At 41.3% G+C, this 20,162-nt stretch overlaps 1 protein-coding gene across 3 annotated transcripts in view; it reads left to right on the forward strand.

The window, feature by feature from the left end:
- Positions 1–20,162, forward strand: part of KIF20B (kinesin family member 20B) — an 80,442-nt gene that overhangs the window by 39,558 nt on the left and 20,722 nt on the right. For all 3 annotated transcript variants that reach the window (XM_061635459.1, XM_061635461.1, XM_061635460.1), the window contains 6 exons: positions 1,817–2,954; positions 10,767–10,905; positions 11,495–11,617; positions 12,959–13,016; positions 17,664–17,789; positions 19,860–19,999. In XM_061635459.1, the coding sequence (XP_061491443.1) occupies positions 1,817–2,954; positions 10,767–10,905; positions 11,495–11,617; positions 12,959–13,016; positions 17,664–17,789; positions 19,860–19,999 (1,724 nt within the window). The remainder of the gene's footprint in view (positions 1–1,816; positions 2,955–10,766; positions 10,906–11,494; positions 11,618–12,958; positions 13,017–17,663; positions 17,790–19,859; positions 20,000–20,162) is intronic.

The following is a 20,162-nucleotide window of genomic DNA, read 5'->3' on the forward strand; positions in this document are numbered from 1 at the left end:
ACATCTTGTACTTGGGCCTGTGCATGGAGCTGAAGAAATCATGACGGGAATCTGAAACGTTTAAAGAAAAAAAGTTTTCATCTTGCTTTTATGTTTGTGTATATATAAAATTTTGAAGGTAGCACATAATAAATTAATAAGAAGACATTTAAAATGCAACTGATTCTCTGTATTTCCCTAGCAAAAAGCTGCCCATCTGGGGAAACATGTCTGTGTAGGCCTTCAGCAAGGAAACTATTCAGATTATTCTTTACCTTTTAAAGTATGAAATTGATCCTTGTAATGGACAGTTGGTACTAAATGGTAAAACATTCTATGAATCAAGTGGATCTTCTTTCATGTTTCTTTAATGCAGAGAAACTATATGGTCACATGCCAGAATGTGGTGTGTGTGAGCCAGTAATCTGTATAGAATATTCTGTACTAGGATAAAAAGTATGGATACTGCCTGAAATTACTGAGGCTGCAATCCTAAACACACAGAGTAAGCCCCATTGAACACTGATGGACTTATTTCTAAGTAAGCATGTGTAGGATTGTGCTGAGAGAATGCAATTTTGTAATTTACCAACGCCCTTTTAATGTTTTTTTAGGAAAAAATGCAAGCATTTCATACATCCGAGTGTATCTGGCTTTTGTATCTATTTAGACCCAGAACCCTGCCTTCAAAAGGTCTAATTTTTCCAACCTCCTGCTAATAAATATAATTTATCCTAAAGCATGAAAAAGTTGCAGGCTTTTCTTAAAGCATTCCGGGGGGCGATGGTTGTGTCTTTTATCACAATCTCCATTTCAAAGAAGTAACGTTTCTACTTATGTAGGTTGCTGTGTGGACTGCTCCTTGCTCCTGAAACATTTGCTGTCTTACCATAGCCTGAATCTAGGGCAGCAGTTTTTGATTTAACTGACCAATAGGCAACTGGATTGACTTCAAATTGTCCTTTTGACTTGTAGATTAGTTGGCGCAGAAGGAATCAAGATGGTAGGCTATGGTTACAAACTGGGGGAAGGCTATAGCTCAGTGGTAGAGACGTGCTTTGCATGCAAAATATTTCAGGTTCAATCCATTGCATCTTCTAAGTAGGGCTGGGAGAGGTTCCTGTCTTGACACCTGTGGAGTCAATGCCAGTCAATACTGAACTAGATGAATTAGTGATCTGATTGGGTATAAGGCAACTTACTACACTCAAAATTCTTTCAAAACATCAATCAAAGGCTCCTTTTTTCCAACTGGATACTACTTCCTGTTTGGTCTTTGGGAGCTTTAAGTATGGTCGAGATTAAGACTTCCTTAAGTTGAAGTAATTATTATTATTTATTATTATTATTATTTATTATTAAATTGCATTTATATACCGCCCCATAGCCGAAGCTCTCTGAGTGGTTTACAACAATTACATTACAAATTAGTTCCCAACTGGGAACATGATAAAATGAAAAAACAACGGTGGCTAATAAACAATGGCAACTTAAGAGGAAAATATTCCTAGAAGAATTCCCATATCTACCAAGGGCTGTTTACAATAACAGTTGATCACTTGAAGTGAACTTTCCGGGTCCTTGCCCACTGATGGTGTTTTCATACCTTTTTAGATGTAAGGTAAGGCTTTCTGACTTTACCTAAGACTCGAATTTGAGATTAAAGCAGAAATTAAAAAGATGGTCTCCAGATGAGGGAGAACACTCATTTCTGAATGAAGGTGTTCTACCCAAGTACATTTTTACTGGCTACAAATCTTCCGGAAAATTGTTGCTTGCTACACGTGTTGGATTACGGTTCAAGAAAAGTAACCATCTTTCTTTTTAATTCTTATAGGGTCGGTTACCAACCATTCTAAAGATGCTATAGAGGCAAAGAGCCCTCAAGAAATGCAACCCCCCACTTTGAAGGAAAAGGGAGAGATGGTGGTACTGCGAGAAACCAACCAAATGCTAGAAATGCAGTTGGCTGCACTTAGAGAGGAATTGGGCAAAGAGAAAAATGAGAATGAGGGCTTTTCTAGAAAGATGACTAGCTTGTGCCAGGAGCTTTCTTCTTCAGAAGAAAAGGCTTCTGCTTTGAGCAGGGAACTCTACCAGCAGCAGGCTAATTGTGGGAAGATAATGTCTGAATTAGTCATGCTGAGAGATAAAAATAAGGACCAAGAAGAGAAGCTTCAGGTGCTGCTTCAAGAAATAGAGACTGCTAGCCAAAATATTGCAGAGAAAAAATCCACGATAAAGGCAGTTGAAGTAAAAATAGGTGAGCTAAACAAGATAAGTCTGCAGTATCCTGCTGTGGATGTTGACTTGGCAAATCGAATAGAGATGACAGAGTTACCCAAAGAGAAGCCTGAACAAACTCAGGTGAACCTTGGTCGAAACAGCTCATTTCACCACAGCATTGAAAATATCTGGGAAGTGAGCAAGCAGATAGTTCATGCTTCTTCTCAAAAGAGCACCCAGATTGAAGACCTTCTCCAACAAGTGGAGCAGTTGCGGAGGAACTCCTTGGAGGCTGAAGATGAGATATCTCTGCTAAAGTTGAAGCTGAGTGAAATGGCGAGTCAGAGGGACGCATCCTTGCAGGAAAATAAGTGCCTCCTTAATCAGTTAAGGGACTTGCAACATGAAAATGCGTGTTATGCTGAAAAATATCAGGAAGAGGAAAACAGAACCCTTGGCTATTTTGAGAAAATTAAAAAAAATGATGGTCTGTTGGAAGAGTGTAGGTTGAAAGAGGCCAGTATAGCCTGTTTAGAGCGAACACTGACAGAGAAAGAATCAGCCATTTTAGCCATGGAAAGAGAGGTAAAAGACATGCGGGAGAAACTCAGCCTTTCAGAATCTAAAATACAAAGGTTAAATGATCATGAATCACAGTTGAAGGCACAAGTTCTAGAACTGAAGAATAAAGTGAGAACTTTTGAACTTCAGGAAAAGGATAAGGAAGAATCAAAGCAAGCTGTTGAACGGTCAGTAGCCATTTTCCCCTGGTAATATGCAGACATGAGCCTAAACCTAAGGGAGAATAGTTCCTGTATTATGTTTATATCTCACTCTTTTCTCCCCAGATGCTCACAGTGGCTTACATAGGGTGGTCCCCAGGCATTGCTCAGGGTCGGACTCCCCCTTCCTCACCCCATTACAGCTTCAGTAGTTGAACTGTATTATGTAACAGTTTTCAGTGGACCCTTAAGGTTTTATGTAAACTGGTATTGTTGTGTGCCACCTTTCTTATTGCAGTGAAGAGAGCAGCCAAAAAATACAGTAACAAATATCTATGCGCCTTTAGGCTGTTCTGAGCCATTTTCTAAAGTTATGAACTTTACTTTTGCAAGCTGTTCTAGAATGCTGCAGGTTAAATAATTGAGAGAGTCATAAAATGACTGAAATCTAAGACATGAAAGCTGCAAGCATGTGCTGGAAGCTCCACTAAACACAGTGGGACATATTTCTGAATAAATAAGGTTAAGACTGGACTGCATGTTACTTTTTAAAAAGATGTTGAGGAGTAAGGCTTCAGAATAGCTTCATTTGGTTTGAACACTAGTGGGTAACTGATGTCTTTAAATAGTAACTTCTGAGTATATAACTAGATTTCATGAACTGGAGTACAGTTTATAAAGCAGGATAGAATCTGGATGTTGCTGAAGCCAGTCAGCATTTGCCTAGCTGCGTTCTTATTGTTTAGGTGCTGTTTGCACAACAGAAGTGTCAGTGCTGTATTGTGTCATTGTTTGGCTAGATGTAGGTTTGGTTTGCAGCAGGGATGGGGAACTTGTGGTTCTTCAGATGTTGGACTCCAGCTCCCATCAGCCCCACCCACCATGGTCAATGGTGAGAGGAGCTGTGGTCCAACTTCATCTGGAAGGCCACAGGTTCCCCATCCCTGATGTACATTAGAGCTCTGCAGTTAATCTGAGTACCACCTCTTACAGACTTTTTTTCACCTGAAAGTTTAGTACAACCAATTGGGCCTCAAGATTTTGGCATTTGTACCATATGCATATGCCATCTTCTGGAAACAGACACATAATTATTAAGGGAATGCTACAAAACAAGTTAGGCCAGGAGTTAAGAGCTTTGCGCACAGCCCTGCAAAAGGGCTCCTCTTTGATACAGACTTCGCTGCTCCTTTTCTCTGTGTGTGTGTGTGATGTTCTGCACTTATATTTTAAAATGTTGTATGCGTTTGTATTATGTTATAAATGGTGAGTTAGAATATTGGAATGAATAAGGTTAAGTGGTGAGTAATGAGAGGGGGAATGAGTGAGACAGAATGTTCGTGTAGACTGGTTTGTGATTGGCTGAGTGTCTGAGGGTTTACTTATACAGCCACAAGAGTGACTGTATACTATAGCCAGCGTGGATTTTTCACATTCCATAACGTTAAATTGAAAATACCCCCTATGACATTCTGATGCTTCCCATAAGCTCATTTCAAAACAAAACTTTACAAAACTTACAGTCCTGAACTCAGAAACACTTGCTTAACAACCCTGTAAATTTTCATGGCAATACGGAAAATAGTTAGAGAGAATCGAGCGTTCAAAGTGTGAAAAGAGAGAGGAAAAACCCCAGACCCGTTGGACTTTTTTCTGTCAGAGTTCTCATAATTTGTTGACATTAATTAAAAATCAGCCATGTTCACAGAGTTCCTGTAATCCTATTACTGACCTTTATCTTCTGCAGTTTAAAAGTTTAAAAAAATGCCTGGCTGATTTTCAATTCATTTATGAAATTTTACATTGAACTCAATGATAATGTCGGGCATACTCAGTAAGAACCAACTGTTGGTGTTCTAAAAGCTAGACTCACAGCTGCTGGGGTTGCCTAATCGGGGCCACACCCACACCAGACCTTTATTTCATTTGAGACGGTCATGGCTTCCCACAAAGAATCCTGGAAAGTGTAGTTTGTGAAGGGTGCTGAGAGGAGACTCCTGTTCCCCTGACAGAGCTCCAGTGGCCAGACTGTTTTAACAGTCAGCCGCTCTGACTGAAGCTCTGAGAGGGGAACAGGGCGTCTCCTAGCACTCTTCACTAACTACACTTCCCAGAATTCTTTGGGAGAAGCCATGACTGTCTAAAGTAGAATAAAGGCCTGGTGTGGATGTGGCCAGGGAGAGCTATGGTTTAAATTTGGGTGGGAGGCTACATGTGCCTGCTGTAGAATAAAAGGATGGGAGAAACGCTGAAAAGCAATGATACTGTACACAATGTTTTCCTTTAGGAAAGGAAAGGGGCTTCCCCTCTGCCCAGTGCCCACCCACCCAATCTCCTCCCCCTCATCAGTGTTGGACTATGACCTTGGAAACCAGGGTTTGAATCCCCACACAGCCATGAAGCGCACTGGGTGACCTTGGGCCAGTCATTGCCTTTCAGCCTCAGAGGAAGGCAATGGTAACCCCCCTGTGAATACTGCTAAAAGAGAGCCAGTGTGGTGTAGTGGTTAGAGTGTTGGACTACAACCTCCCCCTCCTTCTCCTCTCGTCCCTGCCCCTCCCCCAGGTCAGTTTCACCTATCCTAAACATGATTAAACAGAAATAAATCCCACTGAACTCAAAAAGTATGCAAATGATGCAAACCCACCCTCCCTTCTCCTCCCTCCTTTGCTCCTTCCTCCCCATACCCTTTCAATCTCCTTCCCCCTCCCCAGGGCTGTGGAGTCGGAGTCGGGAGCAATTTTGGGAGGAGTCAAGAGTCTGTAGAATGTACCAACTCTGACTTCCAAATAAATTTTGATTGACAAGAAGCAATTCTGGGTGGAGTCGGAGTCGGACAGTAGAAAAATAGAGGAGTCGGAGTCAAAGGTTTGGCTTACTGACTCCACAGCCTTGCCCTCCCCCCTCCTCTTCTTCATGGTCAGTTTTACCTATCTTAAGCATGATTGCATGGGAGTAAATCCCACTGAACTCAAAAAGCATGCAAATGATCAAACCTGCCCTCCCCCTTCCTTTGCCCCTCTCCCTCCAATCCCCTCCTTCCGCTACCTTCCCCCCTCCCTTTCTCCTTCCCTCTCCCCTCCCTTTCTCCTTCCCTCTCCTCTCCCTTTCTCCTTCCCTCTCCTCTCCCTTTCTCCTTCCCTCTCCTCTCCCCTCCTCCTTCCCATGGTCAGTTTTACCTATCCTAACCATGATTGCATTGGAGTAAATCCCACTGAACTCAATAAGCATGCAAATGATCAGGCCTGCCTTTCCCCTCTTCCTCCTCTCCTCTCCCTTCCTCCTTCTCTCCCCTCTTCTTCCTCCTCCAGCCTTCCCTTCTTCCCTCCCTGGTCAGTTTTACCTATCCTAAGTAAATCTCACTGAACTCCATAAACATGCAAATGATCAAACCTGTTCTTCTCCTCCCTTCCCCCTCCTGCCTGCTCCCATCCCCCTCCTGCCCTCTGCCCTTCTTCTCCTTCCTCTTCCTCCTCCTCCTTCCCCATCCCCTGTGGTCAGTTTCACCTATCCTAAGCATGATTGCAGGGGAGTAAATCCCACTGAACTCAGTAAGCATGCATATGATCAATCCATTCTTGGCAGACATGCACAGAATCCCATTTCTTACCTCCCAACTGACCATGGGGAGGGAGGCCTGGAGTGGGCAGGGGTGTAGTTTTAGTGTAAATTTTGCAAAGTGTTGCTATACTTCACATATTCACAGAAATAGAAGCAAAGAAAATGATTTACGATAGGAAACGTCACTAAAATTGCAAAGTAAATCAGACATATTTAAAGTGAGTATCTGAACTATATCAACTGTTTTAATATCATTGCTTCCTCCCTGCTAAAACAAGATCAGCACAGCACATGTTTTGTTTCTGTTATTTGGGCTGATTGCAGGTGTTGCCACCACTCACCATATGCTCAGAGGAACATGTTACCAAATTCTTCCAAGCTACACAGGAAGTGGATTGGACTGTGAAAGACCAACCCAAATTGTGTTTGCATTTTGACAGATTTGTAGGGCAGTACAATATCTCAGAGAGGAGGTCAGGTCTCCTGCTCCCCTGGTGCATTCACTATAGCTGCCCAATTTCCCTGCTTTTTAAAGTTTGATAGAAATATCTGTTGGCTATAGGTATGTTCTTAAATTGCACGGTTTTTTGCCTGATAGTGAATATTTATATGAGAGTGCTTGACAGTTGATAGTTAGATAGGGAATTGACTTTTTAGGGTTTGATATTGGTTGGGATAGAGAGGGCTGTAGGGTGGGTGGGTGTGAGGGGGTTGTAGAGGGTTATAGGCAGGGTGATATCAATTGGCAATATAGTAAAGACTATTGAAACTATAAGTAAAGAACATATCTAGAGATATGCTTGAGAACTTGAAATGTAACCAATCTTGCTTAAGAATATCTATTAAATAAATAAACTTGTTTGTATGTTTAACACATGCTTGGTTCTTGGCCAGCTTTTATAAGAGTAAAAGGGGGCAACAGTATCACTAGTGGCAGCAAAGTATTTGAGAAAGTAACGGTAGCAGCTTACAGAAGACCAACCCAGGGCTGTTATCTTTGAGAGCAATGAAGATACACAGGTGGGTTGAGACTTGACTGGGGAACCTGAATAATTAGAGCAAGTGCTGAGGGAAATAGGCAGAGTCCCAAATAGCAGCTTTGTTATAAGGAGAGGTGGAGGAAAGGTAAATCCCACATCTCCCTCTGCTAAACGTGGAGTGTTGGCAGGGTGGAGACGTGACAGGGGACACCGCAGTTTTCCTTTTTGGAGACATCACAAACTTGAGCAAGTTCACGGCTTTCATGCTAATCTGCTCGCTCCTGAGCAATTTTTAAAAGGTCTTTTATTATCACATGTGCCATTGGAACCTCTTCTGAGCTGCAGAGAATAAAGGCATCATGATCAAGGCAAAATGTCTGGTTTGACTGTGACCAGGCAGGGAATTTCCCCTGTAGTGTTGGGGACACATTCCAAAAGGCTTGAGAGGTGGGGTGTGTAAAGAGAGATTGAGGCCCTCACCCAGATGCCCACTCTAAGGGAGGCTTGGAGGGTGGTGACAAAGGAGAGGGCCTTTTCAGTTGTGGCTTCCTGCTTGTAGAATGCTCTCCCCAATGGAGTCTGCCTGGTGGTGTCATTAGCTTCCTTTCGATGCTAGCATCTCTTCTGCCAAGCATTTGAATGGTTATGATGATTTTGCTGTTCGTTGATATGTTTTTGCTGCTGGAGTTTTTGCTGTGGTTTTGTTGGGTCTGTTTATTACAATATATTTTCTTTTTTCTGGTTTTATGTTATGCTTTATTCTTTTAAAATGTTGTAAGTTGCTTGGAGAGTCCTTATGTGGCAAACGACTAATAGAAATATTAATTCAGTTTATCAGGCTTGGTCCTACTGGGTGGAAAATGCTAACCGTTGGTCACTATATTAGAAGCTCAACTGGAGTGCATACCGCAGATCAGAAAAGGTACTGCCAGGGCCAAGAAGATGCCAGCATGGTTAACGAGCAAAGTCAAGGAAGCTTTTAGAGGCAAAAAGTCTTCCTTCAGAAAATGGAAGTCTTGTCCGAATGAAGAAAATAAAAAAGAACACAAACTCTGGCAAAAGAAATGCAAGAAGACAATAAGGGATGCTAAAAAAGAATTTGAGGAGCACATTGCTAAGAACATAAAAACCAACAACAAAAAATTCTATAAATACATTCAAAGCAGGAGACCATCTAGGGAGGCGATTGGACCCTTGAATGATAAGGGAGTCAAAGGTGTACTAAAGAACGATAAGGAGATTGCAGAGAAGCTAAATGAATTCTTTGCATCTGTCTTCACAGTGGAAGATATAGGGCAGATCCCTGAACCTGAACTAACATTTGCAGGAAGGGATTCTGAGGAACTGAGACAAATAGTGGTAACGAGAGAGGAAGTTCTAAGCTTAATGGACAATATAAAAACTGACAAATCACCGGGCCCAGATGGCATCCACCCGAGAGTTCTCAAAGAACTCAAATGTGAAATTGCTGATCTGCTAACTAAAATATGTAACTTGTCCCTCGGGTCCTCCTCCGTGCCTGAGGACTGGAAAGTGGCAAATGTAACGCCAATCTTCAGAAAGGGATCCAGAGGGGATCCCGGAAATTACAGGCCAGTTAGCTTAACTTCTGTCCCTGGAAACCTGGTAGAAAGTATTATTAAAGCTAGATTAACTAAGCACATAGAAGAACAAGCCTTGCTGAAGCAGAGCCAGCATGGCTTCTGCAAGGGAAAGTCCTGTCTCAGTAACCTATTAGAATTCTTTGAGAGTGTCAACAAGCATATAGATAGAGGTGATCCAGTGGACATAGTGTACTTAGACTTTCAAAAAGCGTTTGACAAGGTACCTCACCAAAGACTTCTGAGGAAGCTTAGCAGTCATGGAATAAGAGGAGAGGTCCTCTTGTGGATAAGGAATTGGTTAAGAAGCAGAAAGCAGAGAGTAGGAATAAATGGACAGTTCTCCCAATGGAAGGCTGTAGAAAGTGGAGTCCCTCAAGGATCGGTATTGGGATCCTGTACTTTTCAACTTGTTCATTAATGACCTAGAATTAGGAGTGAGCAGTGAAGTGGCCAAGTTTGCTGACGACACTAAATTGTTCAGGGTTGTTAAAACAAAAAGGGATTGTGAAGAGCTCCAAAAAGACCTCTCCAAACTGAGTGAATGGGCGGAAAAATGGCAAATGCAATTCAATATAAACAAGTGTAAAATTATGCATATTGGAGCAAAAAATCTTAATTTCACATATACGCTCATGGGGTCTGAACTGGCGGTGACCGACCAGGAGAGAGACCTCGGGGTTGTAGTGGACAGCACGATGAAAATGTCGACCCAGTGTGCGGCAGCTGTGAAAAAGGCAAATTCCATGCTAGCGATAATTAGGAAAGGTATTGAAAATAAAACAGCCGATATCATAATGCCATTGTATAAATCTATGGTGCGACCGCATTTGGAATACTGTGTACAGTTCTGGTCGCCTCATCTCAAAAAGGATATTATAGAGTTGGAAAAGGTTCAGAAGAGGGCAACCAGAATGATCAAGGGGATGGAGCGACTCCCTTATGAGGAAAGGTTGCAGCATTTGGGGCTTTTTAGTTTAGAGAAAAGGCGGGTCAGAGGAGACATGATAGAAGTGTATAAAATTATGCTTGGCATTGAGAAAGTGGATAGACAAAAGTTCTTCTCCCTCTCTCATAATACTAGAACTCGTGGACATTCAAAGAAGCTGAATGTTGGAAGATTCAGGACAGACAAAAGGAAGTATTTCTTTACTCAGCGCATAGTTAAACTATGGAATTTGCTCCCACAAGATGCAGTAATGGCCACCAGCTTGGACGGCTTTAAAAGAAGATTAGACCAATTCATGGAGGACAGGGCTATCAATGGCTACTAGCCGTGATGGCTGTGCTGTGCCACCCTAGTCAGAGGCAGCATGCTTCTGAAAACCAGTTGCCGGAAGCCTCAGGAGGGGAGAGTGTTCTTGCACTCGGGTCCTGCTTGCGGGCTTCCCCCAGGCACCTGGTTGGCCACTGTGAGAACAGGATGCTGGACTAGATGGGCCACTGGCCTGATCCAGCAGGCTCTTCTTATGTTCTTATGGTGGCAATGACTGGGCCTTGGTTCATGCAAGTAGGCGAATTCCATTGAGGTTTTAGTAAATGCTAGATGGGTGAGCAGTGGGGATTTAGTTGAAGACTCTGCAATGAAATGTGATTTAAAAAGGCTCCAGGGCATCCTTGTTCTGTTCTAGTTCTTGACTTGCTAGAATTATACTTGAATCATTTTCTTATATGATTTTCCCCCTTTCTCTTTCCAGGTTGAAGAAAGAGCTCTCTGAGAGCACTGCTCTTTCCTCCCGTCTGCAGATAGAAATCCAACGGAAAGATGATGAATTTGCTGACCTGAAGGAGAAACTGGCAGATGCCAAAAAACAAATTGAACAAGTTCAGAGACAGGTTTGTTGGAGGAGCTATCGGGGAGAAGAGGCCATCTCTTCCCCCCTGTCTGTGTGCAGTTTCTCACACTTTTTAAATTTTATTTGAAGAGTCGCTGTTGGAGGATTGTAAGCATTGGAGGGGATTGGGAATCTGATCTCCAATATTGGCAATACTCTGCTTATCATCCCCTTGCATTGCTGCTTGAAGCAGCTGTTCCCACCTTTTCTGTCATACAAGCAAGGGCAGGGCTAAGCCATTTATATCAGGAGACTCTGCTTCAAGGTGCTTAGGAGCTGCCACTGAAGGGCATTCTAAAGGAGCAGCCCCCCCCCCCGCTGCTTCTTGCAAGGAGGAGAGTTTTAAGTCACTAAGCTATGTTTACTTGACCTATTGGTCCCTCCCATCCCTGCTGTGTAAACCATTTGATTTACGGTATACTCCGCTGATGCACTTTGTTTATGTGTCCTGCTCCTCACACTCAATGTTGCAGCCCAAGTGTGTGACTCTAAATGATGCGGTTGCTTTTGGCTTATGTCTGAAAGGGCACTGTTCAGAAAAAACAATAACAAAGCATTATCCACCTACACAGAACTGAATCTCCTTACAGGTGGGCGGCATGCGTGCTGAAGAGAAATTACTACGGAATAAAGTCAGTGAACTTGAAAAGGCCAAAAACCAGCTAACTGAAGAGCTAGACCTCAAGCAGCGAACAATCCAGGAATTTAAGAAGGTATTTTTTTTAAAGTTACATCTGCTTCTGCATAATCCTGTGAGAACTACCTGTACAAGAAACACAAGGGTGATGTAATGTAGAGGTTAAGAGTATGACATTGGAAGTCCCTAGTTAAAATATTACAGTAGCTATGAACTAGGATGCCTTCAGCCCTGACCATTGCCATGCTAGCTATGGCTGATGGGAGTTCAAGTCTGACAAGAGAAGGATAAGGTTATTAATGGCTGGTAGTCCCAGAGTATGTCCAGCATCGGAGGCAGTATGCCTTTGAACACCAATTACTGGAAGTCGTAAGCGGACTAAGTACTGTTGCACTCAGGTCCTGCTTTTGGACTTTCCATAGGCCTCTGGTTGGCCACTGTGAAAACGGGGTGCTAGACTAGATGGGCCTGTGGTCTGATCCAGCAGGGCTCTTCTTACATTCTTAACTTTACATTGGCTACCCCTGCCTTAAACCAATCACTGTTGCTGTCTCACCCCTGTGTTGTATGGATGGAGAACATTCTTTACACTAGCCCCATAAGGATTACAAGGGCTAGTGAAGTGCTTTGAACACTTTTTAAGATGCAGAGTGAAAGTGCCGGGAACTGGTAACATAAACCAAATTCCTTTCATAAAAATAAGTTTGATCGCTTCGCTTCATTAAAACTATTACAAACCACCACCTCTTACTGGATCCTCAATAAGACTAAGAATAAATGGTCAAGAACGTCTATGTGTCTATGATTTTGTGTTTGGGTCTCTGTGTTGTATAGAAGCTGAAAAATTCAGTGTAACTCTTTAATAATCCAGAAAAACAAGACGGCATGTTTTGCACTTCCTTTCTCTCCCCTGCATCACTCTAACCCAGTGGTCTTCAACCTTTTCAGGCCTAGGACTTACTTTTTTAAAACCAAATTTGCATTTGAAGACCCACTTCTTAATCTCTACCCCATATATTTGTCTGGTGGTAGTGCTGCTGTTGCAACTCTCCTTGGATGAGGCCACAACCTAGTAGTGGTTCCTGAGTCACCAGTTGAAGACTAATGCTTTAATCTACCTTTCACGTCTGGTGACTGGTCATTCCATTGCTCCACAGTTGAGTATTATATAAAAAGTTCATTCATTTTGGATCTTGCCATTCATCAGTATCAAGTCTGTTAAAATGAATAGTTGCACTGAAGAACTTCTTTCTTAGTTATTTATTGTGTAACAAGGACTTAAACTTTTGGTCAGCTCATACTATTGATGTCTTTTTTGTTTATATATATATATATATATATATCTGTATATATCTATCTATATATGTGTGTGTGTGTATGTATGTATGTATCCTTTCTTTCTCTATGTCCAAATTAGGAAGAGCTGAATAAGAAACTTGAGGATACTTTACAGCAGTATCAGAGAGCATGTAAAGGTATGTAACGACAAGGATTTCTGTGTTTTTTATTTTCCTTCAACATGTTTCTGATACTTTTGTGCTTTTTGGAATGTATTTCAGTGATTTATTTATTGTTATGATTTATTGTTACACGTAAATTATCTTGTCTGAACACAGAGGTAAATACCTTAAGTAAATAAACAGAAACGTGTATCATAATTCTGGTTTATGTAAGTTTCATATTGTGTTAATAGTACTGATTATTTTTCTGAAATACAAAACTTTAATCCATATAATATTTTAAATATAAGTTTGCCTGTGGTTCTAAAGAAGTGTATAAATATTTCAGGGTTTAATTTTTTTCCTTCTGAACGTCTGCAATGGCAAAATCAAAAGGATCTTTTTTTTTTTTTTCAATAATTTTTATTCAGATTTTCATAAAACATACAAGACGAAATCATAAAACATTCAAAGACAAAAAACAAAATCAAAAATAGTTAAACAAAAAAAAAAAAGAAAAAAAAAAACAAAAGTAAAAAATAAAGAGTAAAATATTGACTTCCCATTTGTCAAAGATCAAATCAGTTATAAGTCTATAATATATAACAATCCTGTCTCTTAAGTCATATTATAAAATCACTTTCCTCCAGTAGTTATCTTACTTAATCATCAAATCTCATAAACATTACTTTATTCTTTCCACAAAAAGTCAAAGAGAGGTTTCAATTCTTTAAGAAATATATCTATCAATTTTTTTTTCCAGATAAGCATATCGATTAATCCATCTCATTACTAATTATGATAATCTTATTGTCATAACCATAGTCAAAATAAACATTTCAATTAATCCATCACATCAGAATCTGTTAAGTTCAGTAATTTCAGTAGCCATTGTTCTATTATCCCTATTAGTTCCATTTTCCATCTTCCATCTTCAGTAGTCTTGTTAAGTCCAGTAATTTCAGTATCCAATCTTCCATTATCAGTATTCCATAATAATCTTGCTGTCAAAGCCATAGTCATATAGTAAGAGTCTGATGGGAATTACCTCTATCCCAAATATTTTCTTGCCATCCATTCTGAATAGGTTGCTGAAATACTGCTGTAAAATCATATCTCTGTTCTTTTTTTCAAAATACACTGGGTCATCTCTTGAAAGTTTTTCCATTGTCACATGGCTGCAGTTAATTCCATAGATTTTCTCTATATTGGGCTCCATCACATCAATCCAGTCCAGAAGATTATCCATGCCATTGATAACTTTATCTCTAGAATCTTCATTAATTTCTTCAGAGATAACATTGAGTTCCAAACAATAGATTTTATTTCTAAAGTCCATAGACTCCAAATCTTGTTCCTGTTCCACGTTTGTTCCAATCTCCGGGATCTCCTCTCTCACAGGGACCCCTGTTCCAGTCTCCAGGGTCTCCTCTCTCACAGGGACCCCTGTTCCAGTCTCCAGGGTCTCCTCTCTCACAAGGACCCCTATGTCTTTAATCTCCTGTGTCTCCAAACAATAGATTTTGTTTCTAAAGTCCATAGACTCCAAATCTTTTTCCTGTTCCACGTTTGTTCCAATCTCCGGGGTCTCCTCTCTCACAGGGACCCCTTCCAGGGTCACCTCTCTCACAGGGACCCCTATATCTTTAATCTCCTGCTTCATTTTACTCAATTCAATTTTCAGCTCCTTACAACCCTGTCGCAGGTTTTGTTTCGTTATCTCAATCTCATCCATTATTTTCTGAAACATGGTTATTTCCAGATTCTCAGCCACTTTCTTAATTGCCATTTTAAAAGAAAAATATAGGAAAACCACTTCTTATTTCAGCAACAATTGGGTTAATACTCCAAACTTGGTGACATCACAGTATAAACAGAGCAGACAGCCTTATCTCTCCATGCTTAAGTAAACAAAATGCAGTTCCCAGGATCGAAACAATTAATGGCGGTCGTCAGGAAACAGATTCGTCAAAATAAAATAGACCAAAAAGAGAGTAGTCTCAGACAATATAATATTCTTCAAAATAAAAATCTGGAATAGAAATCCCTCTTCTGTGTATATCTTTAGAATGCAAATCCAGGACAGCTTTTTGCAACAAAAACAGAGATAAGCTATTAATTAGTGAGTAGCAGAGAGAAGTTATGGCTCCCCAGTGAGATGTCAAAAACCGATCAATCTGGCAAATCTCTTTTAAACAGCAACAATTTAAGTCAAGTAAAAGAAAAATATAGAAAGAAGGGTGCTTGCCTGTTAGTGCGTTCTCTCTTAGAAGATAAGATGAACGTTCGCTTTATCAGATAGAGCTTGTTGTTGAAAATCCGTCCCACCTTCGTCGGCTGGACCTCGTCCCATAAATTAATGAGATCTGGTCGTCCCAACAAAAATAGGCTTTGAGGTTAATCTCTTCGTTTCTCCCTACCCGGGAGAAGTTTAATCAGTCAAAAAAAAAAAAAATCTGACTGATATATCTGAATAAGCTTCTTTTGAGGCAGGAGCCCGTCTCAAAAGCAGGCACAGGCTAAGTCACCCTTCCCGGAAGTCGCAAAATCAAAAGGATCTTAAGGTTTAATAAGGGTTCAATTGAAAATATTAATGTCTGTCTTGACCATTGCCACTAAAAGGTTATTTAAGATTATCACTCTTTCTAATAGCAAACTCAGCTGGTAAGTGCCAACAAGATTGTAGTTGAAATGAGAAGGCAGGATTAGCATGCTTGGGAAAACCCCATGGTTTGCAGCTATACAAAAAATATATATTTCAGGAAAAGTAACCCAAGTGGGCAAAAACCTCCAAACAGCCCAGTGAGGACTAAGCATGCTCAGTGGCCACAGAATACTGAGTTTCTGTTTGGAGGTATATGTAAAGCCCAGGAGGAGAGGGAATGGAATGACGTATCCTGGAAGACATCATGGGCTGGTTGGCCAGCTAGAACTCTGAACAGGAACACTCCACACTGCCATATTTTGCTGCAAGTCCCAGAATAACTGAGATCCCTGCATCAGTGATTTTCCACGTAGGCCCCTTTGACACAGTTCAGCACTGCACTACACATAAAATATGTTGTGCTTTCACTTTTGTTATGTCTTCACATAGTTGCTTACTATAACTCCTTATCAGGTTGCCAGAAGTGCATTAAAAGAAAGCCGATTTATCGGTTAACTATTTTGAAACCAAAGGGAAATTATTCATTATATTGAAATAGGAAGACTGACCACTGATACAGGTCTTAACACATTCTTACTTCATGTCTAAATGACATGAAGTACTTTAAATATGTCAGTCAATAATTTTCTGCTTAGTAATCTAAAACCTAAAATGAGGCAGCAGGGGTGATGTGAAGGAGATGGTACTGCCCTTCTGATTGTCAGATGTTCAACATGGGTAGTATTTATTTACCATAATTATAGTCCACCTTTCACTTGAAGGTCTCAGGATAGAAAGACATAAAATGAAAAACAAGTTAAGCAATAATATTAAAAGATATACAGCAGACATGAATGCCATACAAATTTAAATGGCATCAGTAATAAAAATCCAGTCCAATGTATCTTATCCTTCCCTGAAGGCTGGGCAAAGAGGTATATCTTCACCTGATGATGAAATGACAGCAGTATTATGGTAAGATGCATCATAGTTGGATACGGGGTTAGGCCATAGGCATGGAGGCACCACCAAGAGAGCTCACCAATACATCCACATGCCACAAATTTCATTGGGTGTGGGGACCACTAACAGATTTCCCCTGTACATCTTAACACAAGGATAGGTCGATATGGGAGGAGTCTTTATTCAGATATTTGGGACCTAGATTGTTTAGGGCTTCAAATGTCAGCATAAGTACCTTAAACCTGACTCGGAAGACAAATGCAACCAGTGTAGTTGTTTCAAAATTTGCATTGTTACCATCTCCCTGGCTGTCACATTTTGCAGTGATTGCAGCTTCTGAACTGTTTTGAAGGGCAGCGCCGTGTAAAGCACGTTGCAGTTATCCAAACTGTAAGTTAGCTGAGTGTTGATAATTGTGCTGTCTTGGTCCAGAAATGGCCATAGTTGGCACACAAGCTGATGCTGGACCATAAGCACTCCTAGCCACGGAGGACATCTGGGCCTCTAGTGTCAAAGATGGCTCATGCAGCACCAAAGATGGCTCATGCAGCACCAAAGATGACTCAAGTAGCACCCACAAACTATGCACCTGTTCCTTAAAGGGGAGTGCAATCCCATCTAGAAATGTTGACCTTCCAGTTCCCGGACCCAAGAACCTTCCATCTACATAAACTCAAGTCTTTTCTGGATTCTGTTTCAATCGACTCTTCTATTTTTTGTCATCTATGGCATAAAGTAGGGCAGGGGATGTAACCTCTAAGCAAATTCAAAAAATGGTACTTCACACCAGGAAGTACCCCATTAGGCAAGTAATATAGAGATGGAAGCATTGAGAAGAGCTGCAACTGTTGCCCTTTCCCCACTTCAGAGTAGCCTCTTGACTTTTATTCTTTCAGCAGAAGGTCTGAAACTGGAACCTATGTGTAGATCAGGAAGGCAAGAACTGGCATGTTGCTATTAGAGGTAGAGGCAACTCTCTCTCTCTTTCTACCCCCCCTTTACTATATTCACTAAACATGTGGAAGCACTTCTGAAGAAACCGTAAAGAAAATACTTAAATCTTTTTTAATCTTTAGATGTATGTTCCAAAGAAAAAATAATTGAAGATATGAAACTGACTTTAGAGGAGCAAGAACAAACTCAATCACAGCAAGACCGACTACTTGAGGCCAATTTAGAAGAGAATGAAAAACTCATGGCAGGCAAGTGATGAAGTCGTGTTCCTTACCTCTTTCTCTGCCACATGCTCTGCGTTTTGTGTGTGATATATATGTATATCCCTTCAAATATATATTGTTTATATTTATAATTTTATCAGTTTCTGGTCCACTAGTTGAATTTGAGAGATGTCGGGAGAGGGACAGGGGGAGTGTGACTCTGTTGATTCTCCTTGATCTCTCAGCTGCTTTTGATACCATCGACCATGGTATCCTTCTGGGAAGACTCACGGAGTTGGGGGTACTGCTTGGCAGTGGCTCCGCTCCTACTTGGTGGGTCGTCACCAGAAGGTAGTGCTTGGGGAACATTGCTCGATACCCTGGACTCTCCATTGTGGAGTCCCGCAAGGATCGGTACTGTCCCCCATGCTTTTTAACATCTACATGAAGCCGCTGGGTGCGGTCATCAGGAGTTTTGGGGTGCGTTGTCATCAGTACGCTGATGACACGCAGCTCTATTTCTCCTTTTCATCTTCTTCAGGTGAGGCTGTTAACGTGCTAAACCATTGCCTGGCCGCGATAATGGACTGGATGGGAGCTAACAGACTGAAGCTCAATCCAGACAAGACTGAGACGCTGTTGGTGAGTGCCTTCTCTGCCCAGATGGTGGATGTTCATCCTGTTCTTGATGGGGTTACACTCCCCTTGAAGGAACAGGTTTGCAGCTTGGGAGTTCTTTTCGATCCTTCCTTGTCTCTTGAGGCCCAGGTGGCCTCGGTGGCACGGAATGCTTTTTACCATCTTCGCTTGGTAGCCCAGCTACGTCCCTATCTGGACAGTGACAACCTCGCCTCAGTTGTTCATGCTCTGGTAACTTCTAGATTGGACTACTGCAATGCGCTCTACATTGGGCTGCCCTTGAAGACTGTTCGGAAACTACAGCTAGTCCAGAATGCAGCAGCCAGATTGCTGACGCGGACCAGAAGGTCCGCTCATATAACACCTGTTCTGGCCCGTCTGCACTGGCTTCCTATTTGTTTCCGGGCTAGATTCAAAGTGCTGGTTTTGACCTATAAAGCCCTACACGGCATGGGACCGCAATACCTGGTGGAACGCCTCTCCCAATATGAACCTACCCGTACACTGTGCTCAACATCTAAGGCCCTCCTCCGAGTGCCATCCCATCGAGAAGCTCGGAGGGTGGTGACTAGAACTAGGGCCTTTTCAGTGGTGGCCCCCGAACTGTGGAACAGTCTCTCTGATGAGGTGCGCCTGGCACCGACGCTATCTTTTCGGTGCCAGGTGAAAACCTTTCTATACTCCCAGGCATTTTAAAGTAGATTTTAACAGTATTTCACTGTTATTTTGTATTCTGGACGTTGTTTGGTTCTTTTATTGTTTGTTTGTTTTTGGTTCTTGATTTATTGTATTTATTGTATTTATACACTGTGCTTGTTTTATCTTTTATGTACACCGCCCAGAGAGCCTTCGGGCTTAGGGCGGTATATAAATTAAATTAATTAATTAAATAAATAAATAAAATAATTTTATCAGTTTCTGGTCCACTAGTTGAATTTGAGAGATGCAGCCATATTAGGCAGTTGCGGCTTCTTGAAGACTAACAAATTTAGACTAAGCTTTCATGGACTAGAGGGCTAGGCAGCCTGATATACTATATTATGTAACCTGTCTGGGTATTGGCAATAATGAAGGGTAGAATGCAACACTTTTAAATAAAATAAAATAAATGGGTACTGGGGGTATGGGGGAGAAGTGTAGTTAAATATTGTGCAATGCAAAAAGTACCATCTATGACAGTATATTTAAAGTTTCAATGGATGCAAAATAGTTGAATTCCAGGCATTTTTGAGCAACTTTTAATAATGGAAAAACTCCAAACTCTTCAGTTGGTTAATACCTTCATAAGGGCTGACTGAAATATGTCAAAAGCTTTCAAGTTCTCCCAGAACTCTCCACCAGGCAAGGTGTTGTTCAAAGCAGGACGGGTGGGTGGGTGAAGAACAAAGGCTAACATCCAAAAAAACCCAACCCTCTAACAATGGAGGGTATGTAGCCTCTTGCATTTTTATAAATGCATATGTTTCTCCCCTGTAGATAAAGAAGAGTGGGTAAAAAAGTACCATGAGTTAGAGAAGCAGATGAAGAATCTGGAGCAAAGGAATGTTAATGTAGAATGTGAAAAAAGCACAGAGTTGCTTCATGAAGAACTAAAAAAATTGGAAGAGAAATTGAAGGTATAGTTTGTCTTCCGTCCTGCTTTAGAGATCAAATGTAACTTTGTTCCAAACTGCTTCAGGGACCCGATGCCTGTGCTATCCATCTTGCTTGCTGTCAAAGACATTAATAAACTACTGTTGGGTAATCTTTACTAATTTTTCTGCGGGTAGAAGGGGCAAG

This window comes from Rhineura floridana, chromosome 7 (assembly GCF_030035675.1).
Source record: "Rhineura floridana isolate rRhiFlo1 chromosome 7, rRhiFlo1.hap2, whole genome shotgun sequence".
Taxonomy (NCBI): domain Eukaryota; kingdom Metazoa; phylum Chordata; class Lepidosauria; order Squamata; family Rhineuridae; genus Rhineura; species Rhineura floridana.